This window comes from Peromyscus leucopus, chromosome 1, assembly GCF_004664715.2.
Source record: "Peromyscus leucopus breed LL Stock chromosome 1, UCI_PerLeu_2.1, whole genome shotgun sequence".
Lineage (NCBI taxonomy): Eukaryota > Metazoa > Chordata > Mammalia > Rodentia > Cricetidae > Peromyscus > Peromyscus leucopus.
Genome location: NC_051063.1, coordinates 113425746 through 113446779, shown reverse-complemented (window position 1 = coordinate 113446779; position 21034 = coordinate 113425746). Strand labels below are relative to the sequence as shown.

Here is a 21034-nt window from a genome sequence, read left to right as displayed (position 1 = left end):
AATGTCCTTCTTGGTCCTTATCTTCTATGAAATAAATGTTGTACTCTCAATGTGTAGCTGCAGTCACATAAAGCTCAGGGACACTCAAGAACTTCATGAATGTCTCCCAGGTAGCAGGCATCAGAACGGAAGTGTGGATTTATGTTTCCATAGCTAGAACAGACTTTTCCTCAACTCTATGGGGCTGCAACTTGTAGCCAGAAGGTGGCTGTCATGAAACTGAAACGTATCTTCACAGTGTATGTAACATTTTGAAGACTACCTAAACCTCTTTCTTTCTCAGTTGGGAATCAGAATGACCACATCTTCTTTGTCCAATTCTTCTGAGAATGATCCAAGGAAAGAACTTTTAAAAATACCTTTAAAAAAACATCATCCTGACTGTACGCCAGCTTATGTAAAATTATTTCACATTACCACACCCATTACTTTTGCACATCTTAGTCTGGGCTTCCATTTTAACATACTCAAAGAACTCAGGTTTGTTTAACTCTTTGGTGACTCCCTGGATGAATCTGGCCTCTTTCATATGTGGGTTTAACTCAGGAAACAGCTGGACTCTTGACTGGGCTTCCAGAATCTTCTGTGAACAGATGGAGGGTAGCTCAGAGTAACAGTAGGGTCTCTCTTGATTATTTAAATCAACCGTGCTTTAAAAAGTGTCTTGAGAGCCATTAAATATTCATGAAGGCATCCTTCCTGGCAGCTTCTCCATTGTAGGTAATTACAGAGGGTTTAAAATATCTGACATTGCTTGGAAGCACACAAAGCTCTGTCAGATGCAAGCAGACAGCTGATTTGTAATTTAATTAACATCCTGGCTTGTCCTGTTCTTTGTGGCAAAAAGCAGGAAAGTATTTCCTTTTAGTTGTGAAATTTGTCTGAAAAAAAATTTAAACGAAACACCTGGGAGAACGGTTCCCCCACCAAACACACAAGGCACCAGTGCTCTTGCTTATATCTTGCTCCAAATCTGATCAAAACCCTTCTTTGAAATGCTCTCTGGGCTTAGCTGCACAGTCGGCTCTGGGTTATTTTCCTAAAGTTGTTATCACTTGAGGAAGGAGTGTGTGTGGTCAGCAAGCATTGACCTACTTTCTTTAGGTCTTTGAATAATAGATTTTTTAAAGACAGATTGGGCCAGACGATTCATTCAACATTTATTGAGGACCTACTGCATATCAGGTACTAGAGGTCAGTGACTGATAGAGCAATTAGGGTCCCTGTTCCCACAGAAGAGTCCGTTGAGGGGGCAGGCAAACATTCAGAAAATAATCACAGAAATGAATGTCAGATTCTAAAGGTGGCAGGTTGTCCCTGTCCCCTGAAAGCTTTTAAAGCAAGGAGCAGTGTGGTTGGGAATGAAGACTCAGGGAAGAATGGGTGAAAATTATGTAATATCTGTCCTGCCCTTCCTTTTCCTCTCTTACTCCCATCCCATCACACCTGAGAAGAGAGAGAACCCTGACCCAGTCAAAGTGGCATTCAAAGAATTGATTTTAATTAAAGGGAATGTACAAAAGTGGATCGGCGAGCTGACGTGTTCACCATGTTGAGTATTTGTCATTCCCTCTTTCTGTCTGTTGTTGTCTTTGCCTCCTCCTTCCACACGCATTCCAGTCTCTCCTCCTCCCGCTCCTCCTTGTCTACTCATTTCTTCCTGAATGAGGCAATATGTAAGAAAGGCTGCAGCAGATGCAAGAATGGAGGAGCTGTGGGTCACAGGATGGCCAAGGAAACTAGGAAGGAACTGAAAAAGGTCCAGCTCTATATGCACAGGCCTCAAATAAGTAAAATATTAAAATAATTATCAAACTATACAAAAAATGTTACATAACACAGGAAGGCAACTGGCAGATCTGCTCAACGGTGGCAAATCTTTTTTGGAGGAAATGCAAGCTCTTCCTTTTCTGTGGTTCAGTTTGGGAGCCAGTTTCCTCCTCCTGGTTGGTATTTTTTTTTTCCATGTTCTGAGTTGTATTCACATCTTTCCTAGGAATCATCACTTCCTTTGCAGATTTGTTATTTATTTCATATTCTTACTGACTTTACACTTCTCCTGAAATAGGTTTTTTCTGTTTGCGAAATAACTTCTTTTTCAAAGAAGTCTGTCTGCAAAGGCCTGTAGTCAACTGACTATGAAGTGTTTGGGGTGAACAGGATGGGAGATAAAAGTAAAGGTTTGGTTTCAACCCTCAGAAAGCTTAGAAGGAGATATGATAAAACACAAAGAATACTATTTATCAGTACAATTAACAGAAGCAATACTGAACAATTCCTACATATCAGGCTGGTATAAAGAGTAAGCACTATTTATTTCTTAATCTTGCACCTGCTTCATACCATAGCTTTAAGCCTTAAATAGTAATCTTCTTTCATATTCTTTGCAAAGTGTTTTTTAACTTGTATCTTTTAGTCATAAGATATCACAGCAAAACTAATAATTCAGAAGCATACAGTCATGTTCTGGTTTTCCTCAGCTCTTGATTTATGCTACTCTCCACCCCTTTCTCTTCCTCCCCTCTATTTCCATCTCTGTATTTCATAGTTCTTCCCTCCCCCTCTTCTGTCAGTCTTGTGCCAACCCCTGCTGCAAGCAGGAAGGAGGGAGTAGAGTACTTTTTGTTTAACAAAAGATAAACAGATTTTTATTTATGAGAACTTGGCATACTTCCAACTTCAGGAACTGTGATGTATTTTGCCAGCACAGCTCCACCTTTCAAATTGCCAGAGAACCTCCTGTTCTGGATCAAGCATGCTGATGCTCCTCTAAATTGTGGGCACTTTGGTTGGTTCTGACTCATACTTTAATATCAGTAGAATGTACTAAAAAGGCCCAAGCAAGACTTCTTAATTTTAATCCATTCATGTGAGAGTTTGTTGCAGATAAAAAAAGATGAAAATATTTTCATGTATGTTCTGCTTGGTGGGATTTTTGATCAGATGGATCATACCATTGATCAGACAATTTAAAGTTAATTTCATTATACTCACAGATACTGGTTTCTCACTTCATGTCATGTAGGAGCTCAAAAGCTGTAGATACAGAGATACACAATTACAATACAATTGTTATTCACTGATTAGAATCAGTGCAAAATGTTATGGGAATATCCAAGAATAAACAAGAGGCGGGGGAATCTCTTGGCATCCCTAACAGCCACAGAATGCTTCCAGTGAGGTGATACCCAATCTGATTATTGCAGATCTAAAAAGTTTATTTGTTGGAATCCAATGTTGAAGGGACACTTAAGCTAACAAACAGGGAGGAGTCCTGAAGACAGAGGAAAAAATGCTCCAAATGAAATTGGCATAGAAGAGATGGTACCATAGGACCCCCATCAGTAGCACTAGCCCTGCCTCTACTCTCATTAAAGGTGAAAGTAGTAATGTTTGTGCACAAAGAATAAGGTTCCCCCAACCCCTCTTCTAATAGACAACACAGAGGCAAGGTGCTGAGAAGAGTGAGGCAGAGATTTTAAAATGCAGGCCTTTTCTAATAGTTCCCCTTCTTTGCTACTACTCACCCCTCAAAGGAGCCCTGAATGGCATTAGCAACCAACCAAGGTTCCTTAGAATGAAAGATGACTCAGAATTTTCTACAACATGAAGGCTGACCCTATCAGGGCATGACCCCAACAGAATTGTTTAATGTCCCTTGTTAGGTGGGTACTTTGGAACTGTGCTTTTTACAACAGGTATAGCTTGTCCTTAATATAGGAGCTGGTTTTTCAGGCAACATCTGAGAGGAATTTTTCATCATCCAAGTGATACCTTCCCAAGAAGTGAGCAGACATAAGCTTTGAACAGATATTACCATGGATTTGGATAGGGGGACAATGCCATATTCCCCAAGTCACCAAAATCTCATTCTTACTTCCACATATTATGATAAATTCCTGCTACACATGTGCTTTCTTTTCTTCTTCATATCAAGGTCACTACGTCATTCAGGCTGGCCTTGAAATTCTGATTGTTATATGTCTTTGTACTTTGTACAGAATATTCATTCTCTTTGTACAACATTTGAGATCCCATTTTAAACTGTGAAGCCTCAGGCAAAGTTGATTCTGACCCATTTTTGCTTCCATAGAACTTGATTATACACATGGTCATTATCACTGTGCGTGGTGGTTTAATTGTGCATAAGTATAACTCAATTAAAATCTTGCATCATTGTTGACTACAAAACTGCATTTTTTCACAATTTCTATCTGAGCAAATGCAGGAGTGAATAATGAGGAGAACACATTGTATTTAAGAATTGTTATGTGTTGAGCAAACAATATCATTGTGATTTTCTTTAAACCTGGTTTTGCAATGCTTTATAATGAAAGAAGTTACATCCAGCAGTCCAAAATAGTTCTGCATTTCAACTAGCTAAAACCTACCCATTCCCTGCATTTCCTCAAGAGGCATATATGACTTCATTCAGTAAACACTTGTTGAAAATACATGATAGGTACTTGTCTAAGGAGCTTTAGATATGGGGTTGATCACCGCCAAACTGATTTCAAACTTCAAAATTAAAACAGATTGGTAGGGAATTGGAAATGCACATTTCAGCATAAAGGGTTATAACATGGCAAGCTCAAGGAGCCATGAAAACATATTTAGGACGAAAAGGTTGGCATCTGTTATATCAGGAGAATCTAAGAACATGTTAAAGAGTCCTCAACAATACAACTTGGCTTTTTTGAGACAGGGTCTTGCTATGTAGGCCATGGCCAGGAGCCTGGGCTTGCCTCAAACTCACAATTCTCTTGCCTCAGCCTCCCCAGTACTGGTATTAGAGATATGCCACCACCATGCCTGGCCACACCATATACTCTTAAAAATGGTCAAGATAAAAATGTATATTGTGTATATTTTGCAATGGTTAAAAAACTTTAAATTGATATATGATGTTGCCGTAGTTTATAGTTACTTAGGCGAGAAAAGGAATTCAGAAGTCACTGAGGTTTGACTCATGCAGCGGTGCTCACAACAGCTTATCTCAGAAGGAAACTTGAACTCTGTCCTGTAGGCAATGGCAGCCATGGGGCCTTTTAAGGGCCCCATGTTGGAAATTCAGAATGCTCCCTGGTGCAGTATAGAAACTGATGGGAAAGACATCATCAAAGCAGTTCATATAGAAGCTGGTGCTGTAGCCAAAAGAGAGATGATGGGAACCTATGTATAGTTGGTGCTGATACTGGTTAGTATTGGCAACTGGATGAATAGTGGGGGACTAGTTATAAAATGTATTGAGAATATAAGTCAGGTCAATGGTAAGGAGGGAAGGAGGAGATAGCATCTAACTAACTCCTACTTTCTGGCTGTGGGGATTGTGCTGGTGCCTCTGTGAGAAAGAACCAAAAAGGAGGAGCAGATGTAGAGGTGGATCTAAGCTGAAGAAATGGAAACAGGCATGGACATGACATTCATCTAATCCTAGTGCAAACATAACTGATTAAGACAAATACGAAATATTAGACCATGCCTCTGGTGTAGATGGCTTTCTCAAATTATTCATAGCATTAAAAAGACAGAATCATGATACTTGCAGTTTACAGAGATGTTCAAACGTCATCCCAGTGTGTATTCTCAGTGGTACTTTTCTATTAGGCTCCCAGTTGAATCATCAGAGTTGGCCTCATCTCCTTATGTGGATAGACAGTGGATGATAGATAGTAGAAAGAAGATTTGGGTACCATATTCATTTCCTCTCTAGATGATGACCTTTAAAAGTAACCTTAACCTCCACAAATGTTAGTTTTGTCACAGGCAAAGTGGAGTATCACAGAATAGCAGAATAGCGAGTGTAACAGAGCCTTTGTCAATGGCAGTTACGGTACTGTTACATAGACTCCACAGAAATTCATGTACTGATAATCAGCTTCTGAAAATAGATGACAATGTGAATTATTCATACTGAGGTGGCTCTTGTTATTGTCATATTGTGAGTCTCACTGAAAACTGATGTCCAAGATAGCATATTATTTTATCTCAAAACTAAGTGAAAATAGCTTTAGACAAAGGCATATTCTTAGTGACTTGGTGTTCTAACAACAAAGAGGCACCAGGAACAGATTTGATGTAGAGTGAAACTTGAAAGGGCACTTATGACAGTGTCTGGATCCCTATTCCAATGCCCTTGCATAGGACAAACAGACCAATCAAGGCCAGCGCACAATTGACTAGCTTTGTTGGGAGATGGATGTAGAATAGTCTCCTTTCCTTTCCCTACATGGCCAAAGGCTCTAAAGAGAAAACGGGAAGATATCAGGGGATTGAATCCCAGGCCCTGGAGACTCAAACCATGACTGAAGGTGTAGAACATCCAACAAGAAGGATTGAGTTCCCTCAGATTGTTTCTTGTCCTGACCCTTTTCTCTCTAGGCCAGAATTCTGAGATCTTCATGGAATCTTTAGCACTGACCTTTGCCAGAGGATTCTCTTGCTGTTGTGGAGATGCAGAAGGCTGCTTAATGAAAGGCAAAAGGAAAACAAGAGAGAAGGAAGTCCCTCCTCCTAGCCTCCAGGAATCATCTGAACAGACTCTTGACTTGACTTTTGAGGTCCTTTAAAAACTAGCTTAATTCCTAGAAATTGTAATATTTTGCCCTAGAATGCAACAGACCCAAATCAATGTTCTTCACAAGGGTTGAACTAAAGAACAATTATCTTCCTTTTCAAGCTTATAGAAATATTGTGGGTGGCATTTTTTTCCCTCATTGTCAGGGGGAATTTAAACTTTTGACAGATCCAGCAGCAAAATTAAGTGTATGAATAAAGATATATCAGAGTTGTAATTTCTTGCTCTCTCCTTGTTCCTCCATCCATGACTGAAATGTTATTTCGAGGAAGATCTCCTCTCCATTTAAGTAAATTTTCTCATTCTTATTCATGACCAGCTTTTCTTTATTTGTCTCAGAAACAGAGTATATTGTCATGACCAAAAAAAAAGTGAAATATTGTTTTAGTTTTCCTTGGATTTGACCAGGTTTATGGTGACCACTGGAAGAGTTTGCAGCCAAACATTTAGCAAAGACAACAGTAGTTGTGCAGTATGTCCTGCTAAATTCCTATCTGAATCCCTTCCCAATACTGATGCATCTTTTCCCTCTTTTCTCCTAGAAGTATCGATACCAAGATGAGGACGGTCCACATGATCATTCCTTGCCTCGGCTAACTCATGAAGTAAGAGGTCCAGAACTGGTGCATGTGTCGGAAAAGAACCTCTCACAGATAGAAAATGTCCACGGATATGTCTTACAGTCTCACATTTCTCCTCTGAAGGTCAGTCAGATTACTCCTTATGTTTCATAGCTGGTGATTTTTGTCAGTCCTGATTGCTAAAGGCAGTTTTGTGGGCTTGATTAAATGAGGTTTTTAAAAACATAATTGTGGCCACTGGTTGTAAATATGCTTTCTGTGGTTTGGAAACCAACCTGGTAATTCTGGAAAATATTTTTATTACCATTGTTTGAATGTCTGGAAAATCATTTTAGTTGTTGAAAAAGGTCTAAGCAAAGATTCAAGAATGAAAACTTGACAGGGAAAACAAACCATGTGCATGTTAAGGAAGAAAAACATCAGCACACCACAGTTTGCTCAAATGTTCTCCTTCCACCGGTGTGCCTGGTCTCAGATGAAACAAAGGAAGCAAATATATCCTAACCACACCTAATGATTCCCTTGCTGTCTAAACTGAAACTGAAAATGTGTGAGTTGTCTCATCAACACCTTGATTTTATTCTAGGGAAAATGGTTTCCAAGGTGTCTTGCTATTTGGTGTCATACTTTCCCCAACACTTTCTACCTTTTAAATTTTAATTATACACAGTTTTTGATCACTGCTATTTTGAGAAGAGACAATTCAGTGAGAATAAGAATATTCTGTTCTCCTTGGTTCCTAGTTTATCTAACGGCCCCAAGCTACTGGATTGTGTGCTTTTTGATGAAAACTTGTAAGCACTCAATGATTTTTAAAAAGATGTTGTGCTGACTGATCCTTTAGTTACTAGCAAGGTTTATTTTATTATCCAAATCACTGGTTTTCTTAGTACTTCCATGTAGCTGTACCAAAATTAAAGGAAATAGTAACTATAAAAGTTGCACCAGAGGATGAGAAGATGGCTCAATGAGCCAAAGTACTTGCTTGTAAGCGTGAGGACCTGAGTTCAAATCTCTAGAACCCACATAAACACTAAACACATAGCACAAGGTAATCCTGGTTCTCCTAATGGGAAATGGGAGGTGGCAACTAGAGAATCCCTAGAGGCTTGGGATCAAGTTAGTTTGGTGGAAGGAAAAGATAGACACCTCAGGTTGTCCTTTGACGTCCAAATGTACTATTGAACACACATACCCATGTTCACACCAGCACACTCATAGACAAATGTGTATATACACATACAAACATAAATTTTTAAATTTTATTTCTTAAATATTTTTAAAGTAAATATAATTACAGAAGTTTTCCTCTTCCCTTTCCTTCCTCAAACCTCTTCCATATACCCTGTTGGCTATCCATTAAATTCATGGCCTCTTTTTCCTTAATTGTGCTCAGTTCATATAACATTTCTATGTATATAATTACAGAAAACATCAAAGAATGGCTAAATTATATTCAGCACAGTTTCAAATCTTAGTAAAATTCTCATACTTTAGTATCCTAAGACATCTATTATCATCTAAAATAGCTGAAACTATGACCAATAAGTCAAACTATTATGTCCATTGTCAAACCCCAATAAATCAAATAATGTATAAAAATGTGCAAAATCGCCGGGCGGTGGTGGCGCACGCCTTTAATCCCAGCACTCGGGAGGCAGAGGCAGGCGGATCTCTGTGAGTTTTAGGCCAGCCTGGTCTACCAAGTGAGTTCCAGGAAAGGCGCAAAGCTACACAGAGAAACCCTGTCTCGAAAAACCAAAAAAAAAAAAAAAAAAAAAAAAAAAAATGTGCAAAATCATGCCATCTGGGGTGTTGCTTACATCTTTCCAGTTTCATCAGATGTTAACAACTGGAAATTAGTGTTTAACCTTGAAGAGAAAAAAACATTCAGTGTTTGGAGGACAAGGCCCTAGTCTTCTTCATCAAGAACTGTCAAATGGAAAACATGACATTTTGTCTCCAGAGCAGAAGCAGCTCCACCGTGCATACATGACAGTGATTCTTGTTTGTGATCATTGTGAAGCCAGAAGTTCTAATGGAACTATTCCAGATAGGTGTGGCCTCCTTCTAGTCCCCAGAAATATCAAGGCCTAAATGAGGGATCAGCAATGGTTTTGTAGAGAGAATTCTCCATGTTCTTCAGCAGAAGAGTGGGCACAACTGTCCTTAAGTTTCTCTTGGACTCTAACAATCTATAATTCTGCTATGTATTCAAATGAATACTTAGTTTCTTTCAGGACCACTTCATCCCTGCAAACAAGTACTCATTCTGACTCTATATACTAACACCTATAAATTGAAGTAGGGAATGATTAGAAGACTTCATTGCATTGAGTATTTGTATTACATTTATTATGCATAACTTGTTGAATAACTCCCTGGGGGAACCTCTATGGAAGAGCTGGAGAAATGGCTAAGTGAGTAAAGTAATTGCTGCACAAAACATGTTTTAATATCCAGAACTCATATAAAAACAGATGACATAGTGTGTATGTCTGTAATTTCTATGGTGAAATGATATGTACAGAATCCACTGGAGATTATGAGCCTGCTTGCCTGGCATATACAACAGCAAAACAAAAGAGACCAGGTCTCAAACAAGGTGGAAGTTGAAGACAGAAAACAGAGGATGTCCTCCACATGCTCACCATGGTGGATGTACACACACACACACACACACACACACACACACACACACACACACAACTGCGTTACCACAATGGAGTCTCTCTTCTTTTCTTTCTAACTTGTCATTCTTTCTTCTCAACATTTCCTCTTTAATCAACTCTAGAGCATAGTTTCAAGAGTTGAGACTATGCATTAATCAAACTGAAGCTAGGCTGGTTATGGTAGAAAAGAATAAAAAAAGCACTAATAGCTGTGGATCCTTAAATTGGGTCATTGTCTTCAACATATACATAATGGATAAGAAAAGGTTAGTAAGTTTGTGTGGCTTGGATGGTTGTATATTCCTCTGTTACATCATTCAACACTGCATTTGGGAAATGTCTATTAGAGTTTGGGGAAAGCTTAGACGTTTGCTTTTTCTATAGATTAAATTCATAGTGTGTGTGTGTGTGTGTATGTGTGTGTGTGTGTGTGTGTGTGTGTGTGTGTTTATGTATTTTTCTACCGGTCTTTATTCTTTCCTTTACAGACATATTAGAATAGTTATCTATAATTTCAGTGGTTTATTTTAAAAATTTAGTTGTTATGACTGTATGTGGGTGTACAGTGTATGGAGTACGTGGGTGTGTCACCACAGTGTGTATGTGTGTGTGTAAGTTAGGGGAGTCAGTTTTTTGCTTTCACCTTCAGTTGGACTCTAAGGATCAAACTCAGGTCACCAGGCTTGCAAAGGCAGCACCTTTCCCCACTGAGCTGTGTTACCAGCCCAAGGTCAATGCTTTGATATTGGGTTTCCTGTTCCATTTGTTTGCCTTTTACTCTGTTCTTCATCAAGTTTTATTAGTTTTTAATGGCTGTACCATAGTGGTCATTTTTATGGAAGTTTCCCCATATCAAATTTTAAAGTAGCTACTGTATGAATAATAAGCTTCTCATATAATATGCCAAGGGTAGAAACAGTTTTTCTTCCCTGGTTGGAGCTACAAGTTCAGGGTGGGTAGCCTCCAAGTTATTTGGAAAGGAAAGAACAGTTCACTCAGGACTCCTATTCTGAGGCCATGAGATAGCTGTTGTGAGGCCAGGGTTTGTTTGCCTTAAATATGTATACCTTTTTAAAACAATTGGCCCTGTTCATGGAGTCAACCAGTTTTGTGGCATAATATGCCTGCCACCACTGACTCAGGCCTCTGACTTGAGCTAATGAACATACCTGGAAAGAGAGGCACAGGAAAGAGTTCACCTGTCAGTAGGAGTAGCACCAGCATAGCCAGGCATGCCAAGTCCAAGTTCATGCATTCCTTCAGGGATGGGGCTAATTTCCTAGTCAAGGTGGTAAGTTGTTCTATGATCAAAATCCTAGTGTTTGGAAAACTGGCATGTTGTTTGCACACAAAGGAAACCTACTAAAATCAGCAAGATGCTAAGCACATACAAATTCTCAATTAGAAGTGTTGTGTTTTCAACCTTGTTACTTCTCTTGATCTGCTTAATGTTCCTGGGTCAAATTATATAAAGAGGCAAGAGGAAGGAGGCACAGCACATAATCAGAGAAAGCCCTCAGAATTCTTTTGAACAAACCAGGCAGTTCTCTGGTATTAATTAGGAACTTGCATATGGCGTGTCAAAAACAGAATATGAGATTGCTGGATAAGAGTTTAAATATCATACTGTGCAACCTCTGACTCATCTGCTAACTAATCTTAGCATTACAGGTTTGATATTATTTCTCCCCTCCTGCTACCACCTAATGCCTCAGTCCTAAGATTCTTGTCTTTGATGCCCACAAGCTGCCTGTGTGATAAATTGACTTTCTTAGCTAGTTTTCATGAAAGTGCCTGGGCCAGTGTGAAGTATGGAGTTGGAAAGAAGCATGCAATTTAGCAAAGAGCTAAAGAGAATTTGTTTTCCTTGCCACAAGATGGGGATGCTTTTTCTTCAAATACCTCTAGAATGTTCCATAAAAGAAACCAGCCCATAACCACAATAAAAAATAAATTGGCCTATAATAAAGCATGAGGAATTTTCTCTCCAGTTTATGTCTGTTTGGTAAGAGTAAACTGAGGGTCAGCTCTGTGCATTAGGTTGTAGAGAGGCAAAGAGCATGGATTTTAAATGTATATATTACTTCCCTAGGAAGTTGAATTATAATTACTTTTTAGTCATTCTTAGTCTACAAAGTCAGATCCTTCCATCTGTGGGACCTTGGGTGCCAGGGTGCTTTGTACAGAGTATTTATTAGTGAGCAAGTGATGGAGAGAGGGTTTAATTTCTATCCCATTCTCAATTGCCTAATGCTTACTAATACAGAATTTCATTCTCCCCAATTCAATAATTTCTCATATATTAACATATCTGAAATCTGGCCATGTACTAAAATCTATGGCATCTTGTCATTAAAATTGATGGCATTTCTTAGGGTACATTAAAATTCCTGATATTCATCTTGGAATCAGTAGTCATTGGATAGAAAATTTAAGGCTATCTTTTATAAATTGGTGGAAATTGTACTAGCTACAAAACTGATCATCCTTCGGCTTTTTATTGAGACTAGAATGAAGGGTTCTGGGAAGCTTTACTAGAATGTACGGTTACTGAGTTTGGAGAGAGTTATGTATTTGAACAACTGGGCACTGTTTGAACACATGGGAAAACATCGGAGAATCTGTGGACAGTTGAGAACTGGGCATTCTTGGGGGTAATTTCAATCTGAAGGAAGGTGACACAAATAACTACAGGTAGAGGAGCCTCCAAGCAATTTTTACTTTGCTATTGTCTCCCTAGAGTTGCTGGAGTTTTCTCATGGAGAAGCACAAGCTGAGTACTGAATATTGAGTACTGGGTACTGAGACTTATTCCACGCTCTTAGTTCTGACTCTGTCCATTGGTCATCATAGCCTATAGCACACAGAGTGAATGTCTCTGGAACAGTTATGTTTTGGAAATGAGCTTTATTTTGTTATTCTAAGGACTTTTGCTGGGCAATACAGAGTGCTATCCTTGATAGAAGTCATGATTTTTTTTTAGCAAGCATGAAAGCAGCTGCTTTGCACTTTACTACATTTTTATTTTCTCGATTCTGTTGTCTGTTGATTCCATTGCTGCTTTACTTCCCTTCTCTCTCACCACTGGCATCTGCAAAGAAGATAAACTACATCTCACAAGTGCCTTTGGTAGAATCTCATCAGCAGTATATGAGAAATAAAGAGATACATGCATCAACACATCGGCATGGTGAACCCTGTTAACTTAGCATAAAACTTCCTAGAATTTTTAATATAATATGCAGGGCAACCTCTGAGGTAGGGATATGGCTAGAGCAAAATATTTCCTAAATATATTTGTTCATAAAACTTTTTCTTCTGAATTCAATTATGTATTTGCTAGGTAGATAGGACCTGGGAAAAAACATCATAGACACATAAATTACATAACATAAATATGGGAGAGTATGATGTGAAGTTTCATTCTGACCCTGAAATCAAAAGCAGCCAGATTCAGCACCATGTCCTCTGCTTCCTAGCTATATCAAGTTATAACTTTGATATACCTCAGGTTCTTTATATATAAAAATATATTGTATCCACTAATATACTTCTTTGACATTTAAAAAAAATAAATCAATATAAACTTTTTTACAAGAAGAAATAAAGAAAAATGGAAGGATTCATTATTGCCATCAATGCCTTATTATTGGTTAAATGTTGTATGAACTCACAGTACAGTAATATTCTAAGCTAGAAATTTGGGACAAATTCCTGTATTTTTATCTTTATGTTGTAGTATTTGAGTATGCCCATCTTTCTCTCCATCAGCTATCCCGGTTAGTCAGGTTTTGATATTTTCATTCAGAGTTTACTGTGATTATATCAACCACCATGGGAGTCAGAGCCAAACAAATACACATTCAGTCTGTATAACTTTGGGGAAAATTCCAAGCATTTCTAAGATGCTATTAACCTAAGCATTAAGAAAAAAAGTTGTGTATGCTGGGTGATTTATTCTTCAAATCATCTTTGACTTCCTCCTGTATACTGTTTTCTATGGTATGCATTGAGATAGAAAGAACCTGTCTTCAGGTTTCTTATATGCTGTAGTTAGACTGACAGGATTGGAAACTGGCATGTACTCAATGTCATGTTATATGCAGTGAGGTAGCAAAGAAAAGATGAATCCTCCCAAGACCTAGAATTAACTGTTAATCCCCCCCCAGGCTGAATAGGAGATGAATATGATCAGAGAAAGAAACTTTAGTGATTTATAGAAGATAAGGAGGGAAGGTAAAAGTCGCCCTTAAATCCAGCAATTGTATAAGAGTATTCAAGAATTCTGGGAACTGAAGGTACTTGAATAGGGAAGAGGGGTAAAATGATAACTACAAATTACAGAGAACTGGGTGAGTGTGAGATATGCCATAAGGCAAGGGAGGTAGGTGGAAAGAGGCAAAGAATGACCTTTGATGGAGATTGGACTTCACCTTTTAAGTAATAAGGCATGGCTGCAAAATTTATAGTGGAGAATGACATAGTCCTACTTGCAAATTACGCAGTTCTTCATGTGATATAGCAGTGTTGAGGAACAACTGGAAAAGCGTGAGATCAGAATCAAGGGCATCTCATAGAAGGCAATGAGCTCTGAGATAGGGTAGAAGAGGCACTGAGCATGGAGGGGCAATGAATATGACTGTTTAGGAAATAAATCATCAGGTACTTGAGACCTATTACGTAGTGAAGCTACAAGAGAGAAAAGTAGAGCTTAAATGGTGCTTTCATCTTGACTAATTGAGTAAAAGTATATAGAATAAGTTAAATTGCCTTCCTAAGCAGCTCACTGAGAGAGCATTTGTCTAGCATGTATGAGGCCTCAGATATGATTCCTGCTACTCCCCCAAAATAACAAAGAGGAAAAGGATGAAGAGGTTAATACAGAAATAGAAATGAAGAAATCCTCCCTGTTGTATAAGGTGTATGAGTAGGTTTACTTAGATAAGGGAGGAATACAGAGGACTGAGATACAGGAGCCCTTCTCACCAGCCTGGAATTTGTGAGAAAAGAGGGACCTACGGAGATCAGAAGGCAGCAAGTGTTTGCCTGGTACTGATATTTCCCATTTTAACGGATATTAAGTAATTTTCATGAAAGAGAACCATGTACTCTATGTGTAAGAATATAACCTTCTGCCCAAGATTGTATTGGTCGAGCAGTAGCAGCTCCATGAATAACAGGGCACTTGATAAATACTTTGGCCATAGGAAGGAAAAATGAACTGAAACCAGCCAAAAGCTATATATGGCCCCAGAAGTCATGAGGTCTTGAACCTCAGCTGCTAAAAACAATATTTATTTGTACTTGATAGACGTATTTTTAGGAATGCCAATGATTAGGAAAAAAAAAAAAAAGCTGATTCTTGCCATTTTACAGTACTGGCAATTCTGGAACATATAAAACCTCTTCACTTCCGTCTCTTGCCACTAGATGGTAGAAGCAGCTGAGCTGATGATTCTGCAAGCATCTGGTCTTAAGGGAAGAAGCTGAGATTTGTGAGGCTAAATTGAAAAGCATATAGTTAATAAAGACAGCAGAAGGGTTTGGCAGAGGTTTGCATACTTGTGATAGTGCATTTTTGTTCTGTGCCCAGGCCTGGTAAGAGGAGGTGGCTGAGTGGTACATGGCCTAGAAAAAAATGTGTACTGAACCAGAGCACAAAAGCTCCTGGTTGGAATTTTAGGCAAAAGGAACCCATCTTGCCTTTTTTCCTAATTGGAAAGGGTCATGGCAGTTTATCCTGAATGTCTTAATTCTTTAGGCCAGATATTGAAGAGAATAAGACCTACTGTTGCCTTTTACAATTCAAGTATTCGATCTAGAGCAGTGGTTCTCAACCTTCCTGATTCTGTGACCCTTTAATATAGTTCTTCATGTTGTGGTGACCCCCCAACTATAAAATTATTTTTGTTTCTACTTCATAACTGTAATTTTGCTACTGTTACGAATCATAATGTAAGTATCTGTGTTTTTCAATGGTCGTAGGTGACTCCATGAAAGGGTTATTTGGCCCCAAAAGGTTCACAACCCACAGGTTGAGAACCACTGCTCTGGGGTCTAGAGGGAGACAGATGGCTCTGTGGTTAAAGCACTTGCCTTGCAAGCATGAGAACATAACTGTAATCAACATCAAACTACCTTTTTAGTAAGGTCTAGGACAGTGAGGGACCCTGTCTGAGAAGAGTGTCATGGCAGTCCTAAGGTTCCCTGACTTCCATACACGTGTGCATATATGCATTAAAAGAAAGAGACAAAGAGGAATTGTCAATAGAATAAAGCCCACAATATTATGGCTTTTGAAGGATAGATTAGGAGATAGTACTCAAACCTCCTGCTTCTTTAATCTATATAATAGTAATAATAATGATTTTAAAGAAATATTATATATATACATATATATCAAAGACACACTATTTTAAACAAAAAATTCTTATATTAATCTGGAATGAGTATTAATAGTGACCATTTATGGGTGATGAAAATGAAGACAGTGTTTAGGAAGCTGTTCTGGTTCACAATCACTACTTGAGAGATGTTGGGCATAAATCCAGCTAGTGTGACAACAGAGTTCTCATTTATAGATTGTTATGTTATCAGCAAATGAATGTCATAGGATCTCAAGACAGAAGGAACAATGGAAATAATTAAAACCAGGACTTTCATAGGACATGTGACCCTTAAATCCTTTCAAAATAAATCTAATGAGTAAATAGACAGTAGAATAGAAAATGTAATACATCATAAAGATGCTCATGTCAGTGTATAGATATACACAGAATCATGTTGCCAATCCTTTTCTTGCTATGGGAAAGAATAAAGACACCAGAAGGCCACTGAGCTGGTCCAACTTCCTCATGCTTAAATGACAAAGTGTGGAGGCCCAGAGAGGTTTCCTAGTGAGATCTGAGCTTGCTTTACCCAGCAGGGCTGCATAAGGGGATGATTGGACCACAGGCATGGTTACTAGGTGTTTGGAAGGATCTGTACTCAGCTGTGTGGTATGCTTTGATGACAAGAGGGAAGGTCTTTTGCCCTTCCCTTTGGCATTGTTGTAAAAGCCCTTTTGAAGAGATAGAAGGGGCCGGTGAATTGTGTTCCAGGTCCTCCTGAAGATATCCTGTGTTTCTTTCTGTCTCTTCTCTGCTATCTTCTATCTAAAAGTTTTTTATTCCTCTTTCCTCCTCATAGGAACCCCTTAAAAGGTGGAAGCTGGCCTCCCACAAATGATGCCCTGAACAGAAACTTAGGTTCAGGGTCTCCCACAACAAGGGTAGTCAATAGAAAGAAAATATGCCCAGAAAAGGAAGTTAAAGGATTCCTCGAAATCACATTGGCTAAGACTATCAGAGCCTGAATTTGTTTCCTTTATAGGGGATTCTCTGTCTAATGTCTGTGGTAGCTGCATTATTAATGATTAAATTATGTAAAGCAGTTGTTCTTAGAACTCAATATGAATTCAAATCAGGCAAATTGTCCATCTTACTTCTCCTAGCCTGAGGCTCTATATTCTTAGACATCAATCTGTGACTTGCACATAGATTTTGGAGAACTTTGGATCCTAAAATCCACTGGCCAAGTGATTGCCATGTATGTGACAAGTAATTTTTATACACAATGAGAAATAATAAAATAAGTAAAAGCTCAAGCCCTATTCTTTGAAGAACTTAAATTCCATTAGGAACAAGAATAGGATGGGTATAAATTATTTGGTTATCAGAAGCTACATAAACTGAGTATATAAATGGAATATGTACAAATAACATTTCAGAGGACTGTTTTAGCTTTCCTTTGTAGGAATATTCAAAAACCATATAATGTATGTTTAAGAGAGAATGGGTAAGAGTGGGGGTGAATATAATCAAGATACATTATATGAAAATTTCAAAGAATTAATAAAAATATTTTCTTAAAAATAGAAAATGTTACATGTATAACATATACAGACACACACAGTAGAGAAAGTGAAAATTACTCATTCTCTCTCTCAAAGAAGATGCCTGTATGTAGTGAGCTGATTTAACACAAATGGTGCTCTGGCATGTGTTCCCCAGGCTAGCTGACTTGCCAAAAGTTTTTTGAAAGAACATGATGTGTTACTTTTGAGTCAACTAAACACTGAGTGTGTTAGGGCTTCCTGCCAGTTTTGGATCATAGGTAAGTTCATTTCAAATATTTTCAGGAGGAACTTAATAAAGGCATATTTATAAATAGGCCAGCAAGATGGTCCAGCATATAAACCTGCTATTTTCCAAATTTAATGGAGTTCTGTCCCCAGAACCCAAATGGTGGAAGAAGAGAACTGACTCCTAAAAGTCATCCTCTGACCTATACACATGTGTCATGTCATGTGCTTGCCCACACACATAAACAAGTCAAAATAAATAAGTATGTATAATTAAGTCTATTTATATACATAACACTCAGAAAAATTACCTTCCAGTGTGTACCTTAATGGCCAATAAGCAGCTGGAGACATATGAAAGTCAGCTTGAAATAATAACTGAACACCAAGGCTGGTACTGTCGAGATTTTCTATTTTCAACTCTTCATAGTGTACATGAAGGAATTCAATATAATAAATAGTTTTGCTGGTGGTCTAGATTTCCACTGACTCATAAGACATGTATATGACCAGGTTTTAATTATTAGCAAGCAACACGAAACTTTTAAAATAGCTTTTCTAAAATGAGTATTAATTTCTCTCTGAAGAATGTTGAAAGTTCAAGTGCTGCTGTCTATTCAACACGCAGTAGTACCCTCTGCCTGCTCCTGGGGAATGTCTTTAAAGACCCCTGTGAATGCCTGAGGCAACAGTTCCCAGTCTATATTTACTGTGTTTTCCTTTAGATATGTCCTTATGGTTTAACTTACAAATCAAGCACAATTAGGAATCAAAAACAACTAACAAAATAGAGCAAATATCACTTATTTGCTATAAAATACATTATCAAGTCCGTAGGAGCTTATTGTAATAAAGCTATCAGCATCATTACTTTTGTGGCTTGGGGCCATTATTAAGTGCAATAATGGTTATTGGAACATAAGTGCTACAATTCTATGGCAGGCAATCTGATAAATAGGTTCTACTGAGTGACTAAATGGACATATACCCATCAGTTCAGTGCTGATGTGCCTAATTTTTTATGTTTCCTTTTCAGCGCAGAGCATAGGGGTGGGAGGAGATATTATAGGTAAGGATTGATGTTATAAGTATGTCAGATGGATAGTAATTAAACATGAGCCCAGTTTCTACATGTGTGCCCTGAGTATATTAATAAACACACTTAGAACAGTCATAAAAATGGAGACTGTTGTTGGCCAGCTTAAATTTTCTTATACTTAATGTTCCCCTCATGTCTATACCAAATCCCAATTGCTCTTTGCCCACTTCCTATTTCTCCATCCTCCATTTCCTTTCATTTTCTTTTGCTCATTCTGACTCTTTAGACTGATCAATGAGAAGAGAGCAGCAACACATGAGAGAGAACAAGCTAAGGGAGGTGTGAGTGTGTGAGAGTTATAATGTCCCTGCGATCAGAAGGGAGGCACACTAACAGACTTGTCATATCAAGAACTAAGGGAGAATGTGTGGCTCTGCAAGACTTCAGAGTGTAGCATTAAGATCTGAGAAGTTCGATTCAGGGAGAGTGGCAGCAAATGAGAGTTCTTCCAGAGAGGGATGAATGAGCTTGGGTTGTGTTAAAGCCAGGTCAAATGTGAGGACCAAAGGCAAGAGTGAAGTTGTCCTAGGAGAATAGCCAGATCAGGTGGGCATGGTACATCTTGTCCTAAAAGTATATGAAACAAGAAAGTATTCTATATACTTAATGTGAACTTGGAGACCCGAGTGTAGTTAACAATGAGACCAACAGAGTCATGTAAATTTATAAAAGAAAATTCTAATACTTTCACCAAAGACAGAATGGTTTGCCTCATTAAGTAGTGAGCTTCCTGTAATTATTCCTCTTTGTGTTCAGACAGCAGGCAGAACATTCTCAGTATGGGATAAAGGATGTAGTTCTGTTGTTAATTTGCTAGTGTATGTGAAGCTCTAGGTTTGATCCCCACGTGGTGGCACATACCTATAATCCCAGCTCTTGTGAAATGGAAGCAAGAGGATCAGAAAGAAGTCCAGGATCATCCTCAGCTACAAGAGTTCAGGCCCATCCTGGGGTATATGGGAGCCTGTCTCATAGAGAGAGGTTGGTGGGGGATAGTAAGAACAAGATAAAAGAAGAAAGCAAGGAAGAAAGAAAGGGTGGGAGGGAGATAGGGAGGAAAGGAGGGAGGGAGGCTCCAGAAGCTAACAAACATTCATTCAGTGGAATGTCTGTACAGATGATACAGGTAACAGAATTAAAACTAGACTTTGAACATTTTCAAGTTATTAGTCCTTTGAGAAATTAAAAATTATGTTCTCTTTGTCAAATAAAAATTGAAATCCATACCAAAAATTGCATATAGTTTCAGGAAGAAATGGATTACATGAAGCCATTTAATGTTCCTAAGAACCAGAGAGTTGAGGTGAATACTATCTGGATGGAATGAATTTCAAGTTCCATTTCATACCTGAGAATTTATGATTCTCATTTCTCTGGCTCAGACTTTTTGCCTGGTTAAGAAATTCTTTGCCCTTCTCTAAAAGAAACACTTTGTAAGTGTCAGAAAAGAAAAACTGCATTCCCAATTCTTTGTCTGCACAAAGTATGTCCAGCTCTACAGTAGGCCCTAACAGAAAAGACCAACAGGCTGTGGGCAGGTTCAGGGCAGAAGGCCAGGGTGCAGTGGCTCCTGAAGATTGCTCTCAGCAACACAAAGCCTCTGTGCCTGCTCCCTCTCTCTCCATTTCTCAGGTATTGTCCAAGTCAATTGTCTGTTTATTAGTTAGTGTCTTAAGTCTTTACAGGCAATGCAAACAAGAACAATGAGAGCCGGCATCTCTAAATTCAGAGTTCAACTGCCTTAAGATTGCTTTCTTTATGTTGAATAAAAGTCTCATCCCAGCAGAGAACGGCTTTCAAATCATCCCCATCAACCTGATAAAATCATCATGCGGTTTCCATACATTCCTGGCACAGAGGATTTCCAATATGTGAAAAGACTCTTCATAGAAACGTCAGTTATAAAGTGAGCACAAGATATTTATTTTTTCACTGGGGTCACAGATGTGCACTTGAATTGGATTCATCTTTTCTCTGTACCAT

The 21034-nt window shown here is 38.5% G+C and overlaps 1 protein-coding gene across 14 annotated transcripts in view; it reads left to right on the top strand.

Annotated features, from left to right (window-relative positions):
- The window catches only part of Dlg2 (discs large MAGUK scaffold protein 2), a 1876145-nt gene that overhangs the window by 887330 nt on the left and 967781 nt on the right, over window positions 1-21034 (top strand). For 5 of the 14 annotated variants that reach the window (XM_037207364.1, XM_037206903.1, XM_037207151.1 and 2 more), the window contains one exon: window positions 7120-7281. In XM_037207364.1, the coding sequence (XP_037063259.1) occupies window positions 7120-7281 (162 nt within the window). Of the gene's footprint in view, window positions 1-5886; window positions 6561-7119; window positions 7282-21034 lie in introns of those variants that run through there. The other 9 variants (XM_037206918.1, XM_037207071.1, XM_037206971.1 and 6 more) reach the window with 6 other exon arrangements.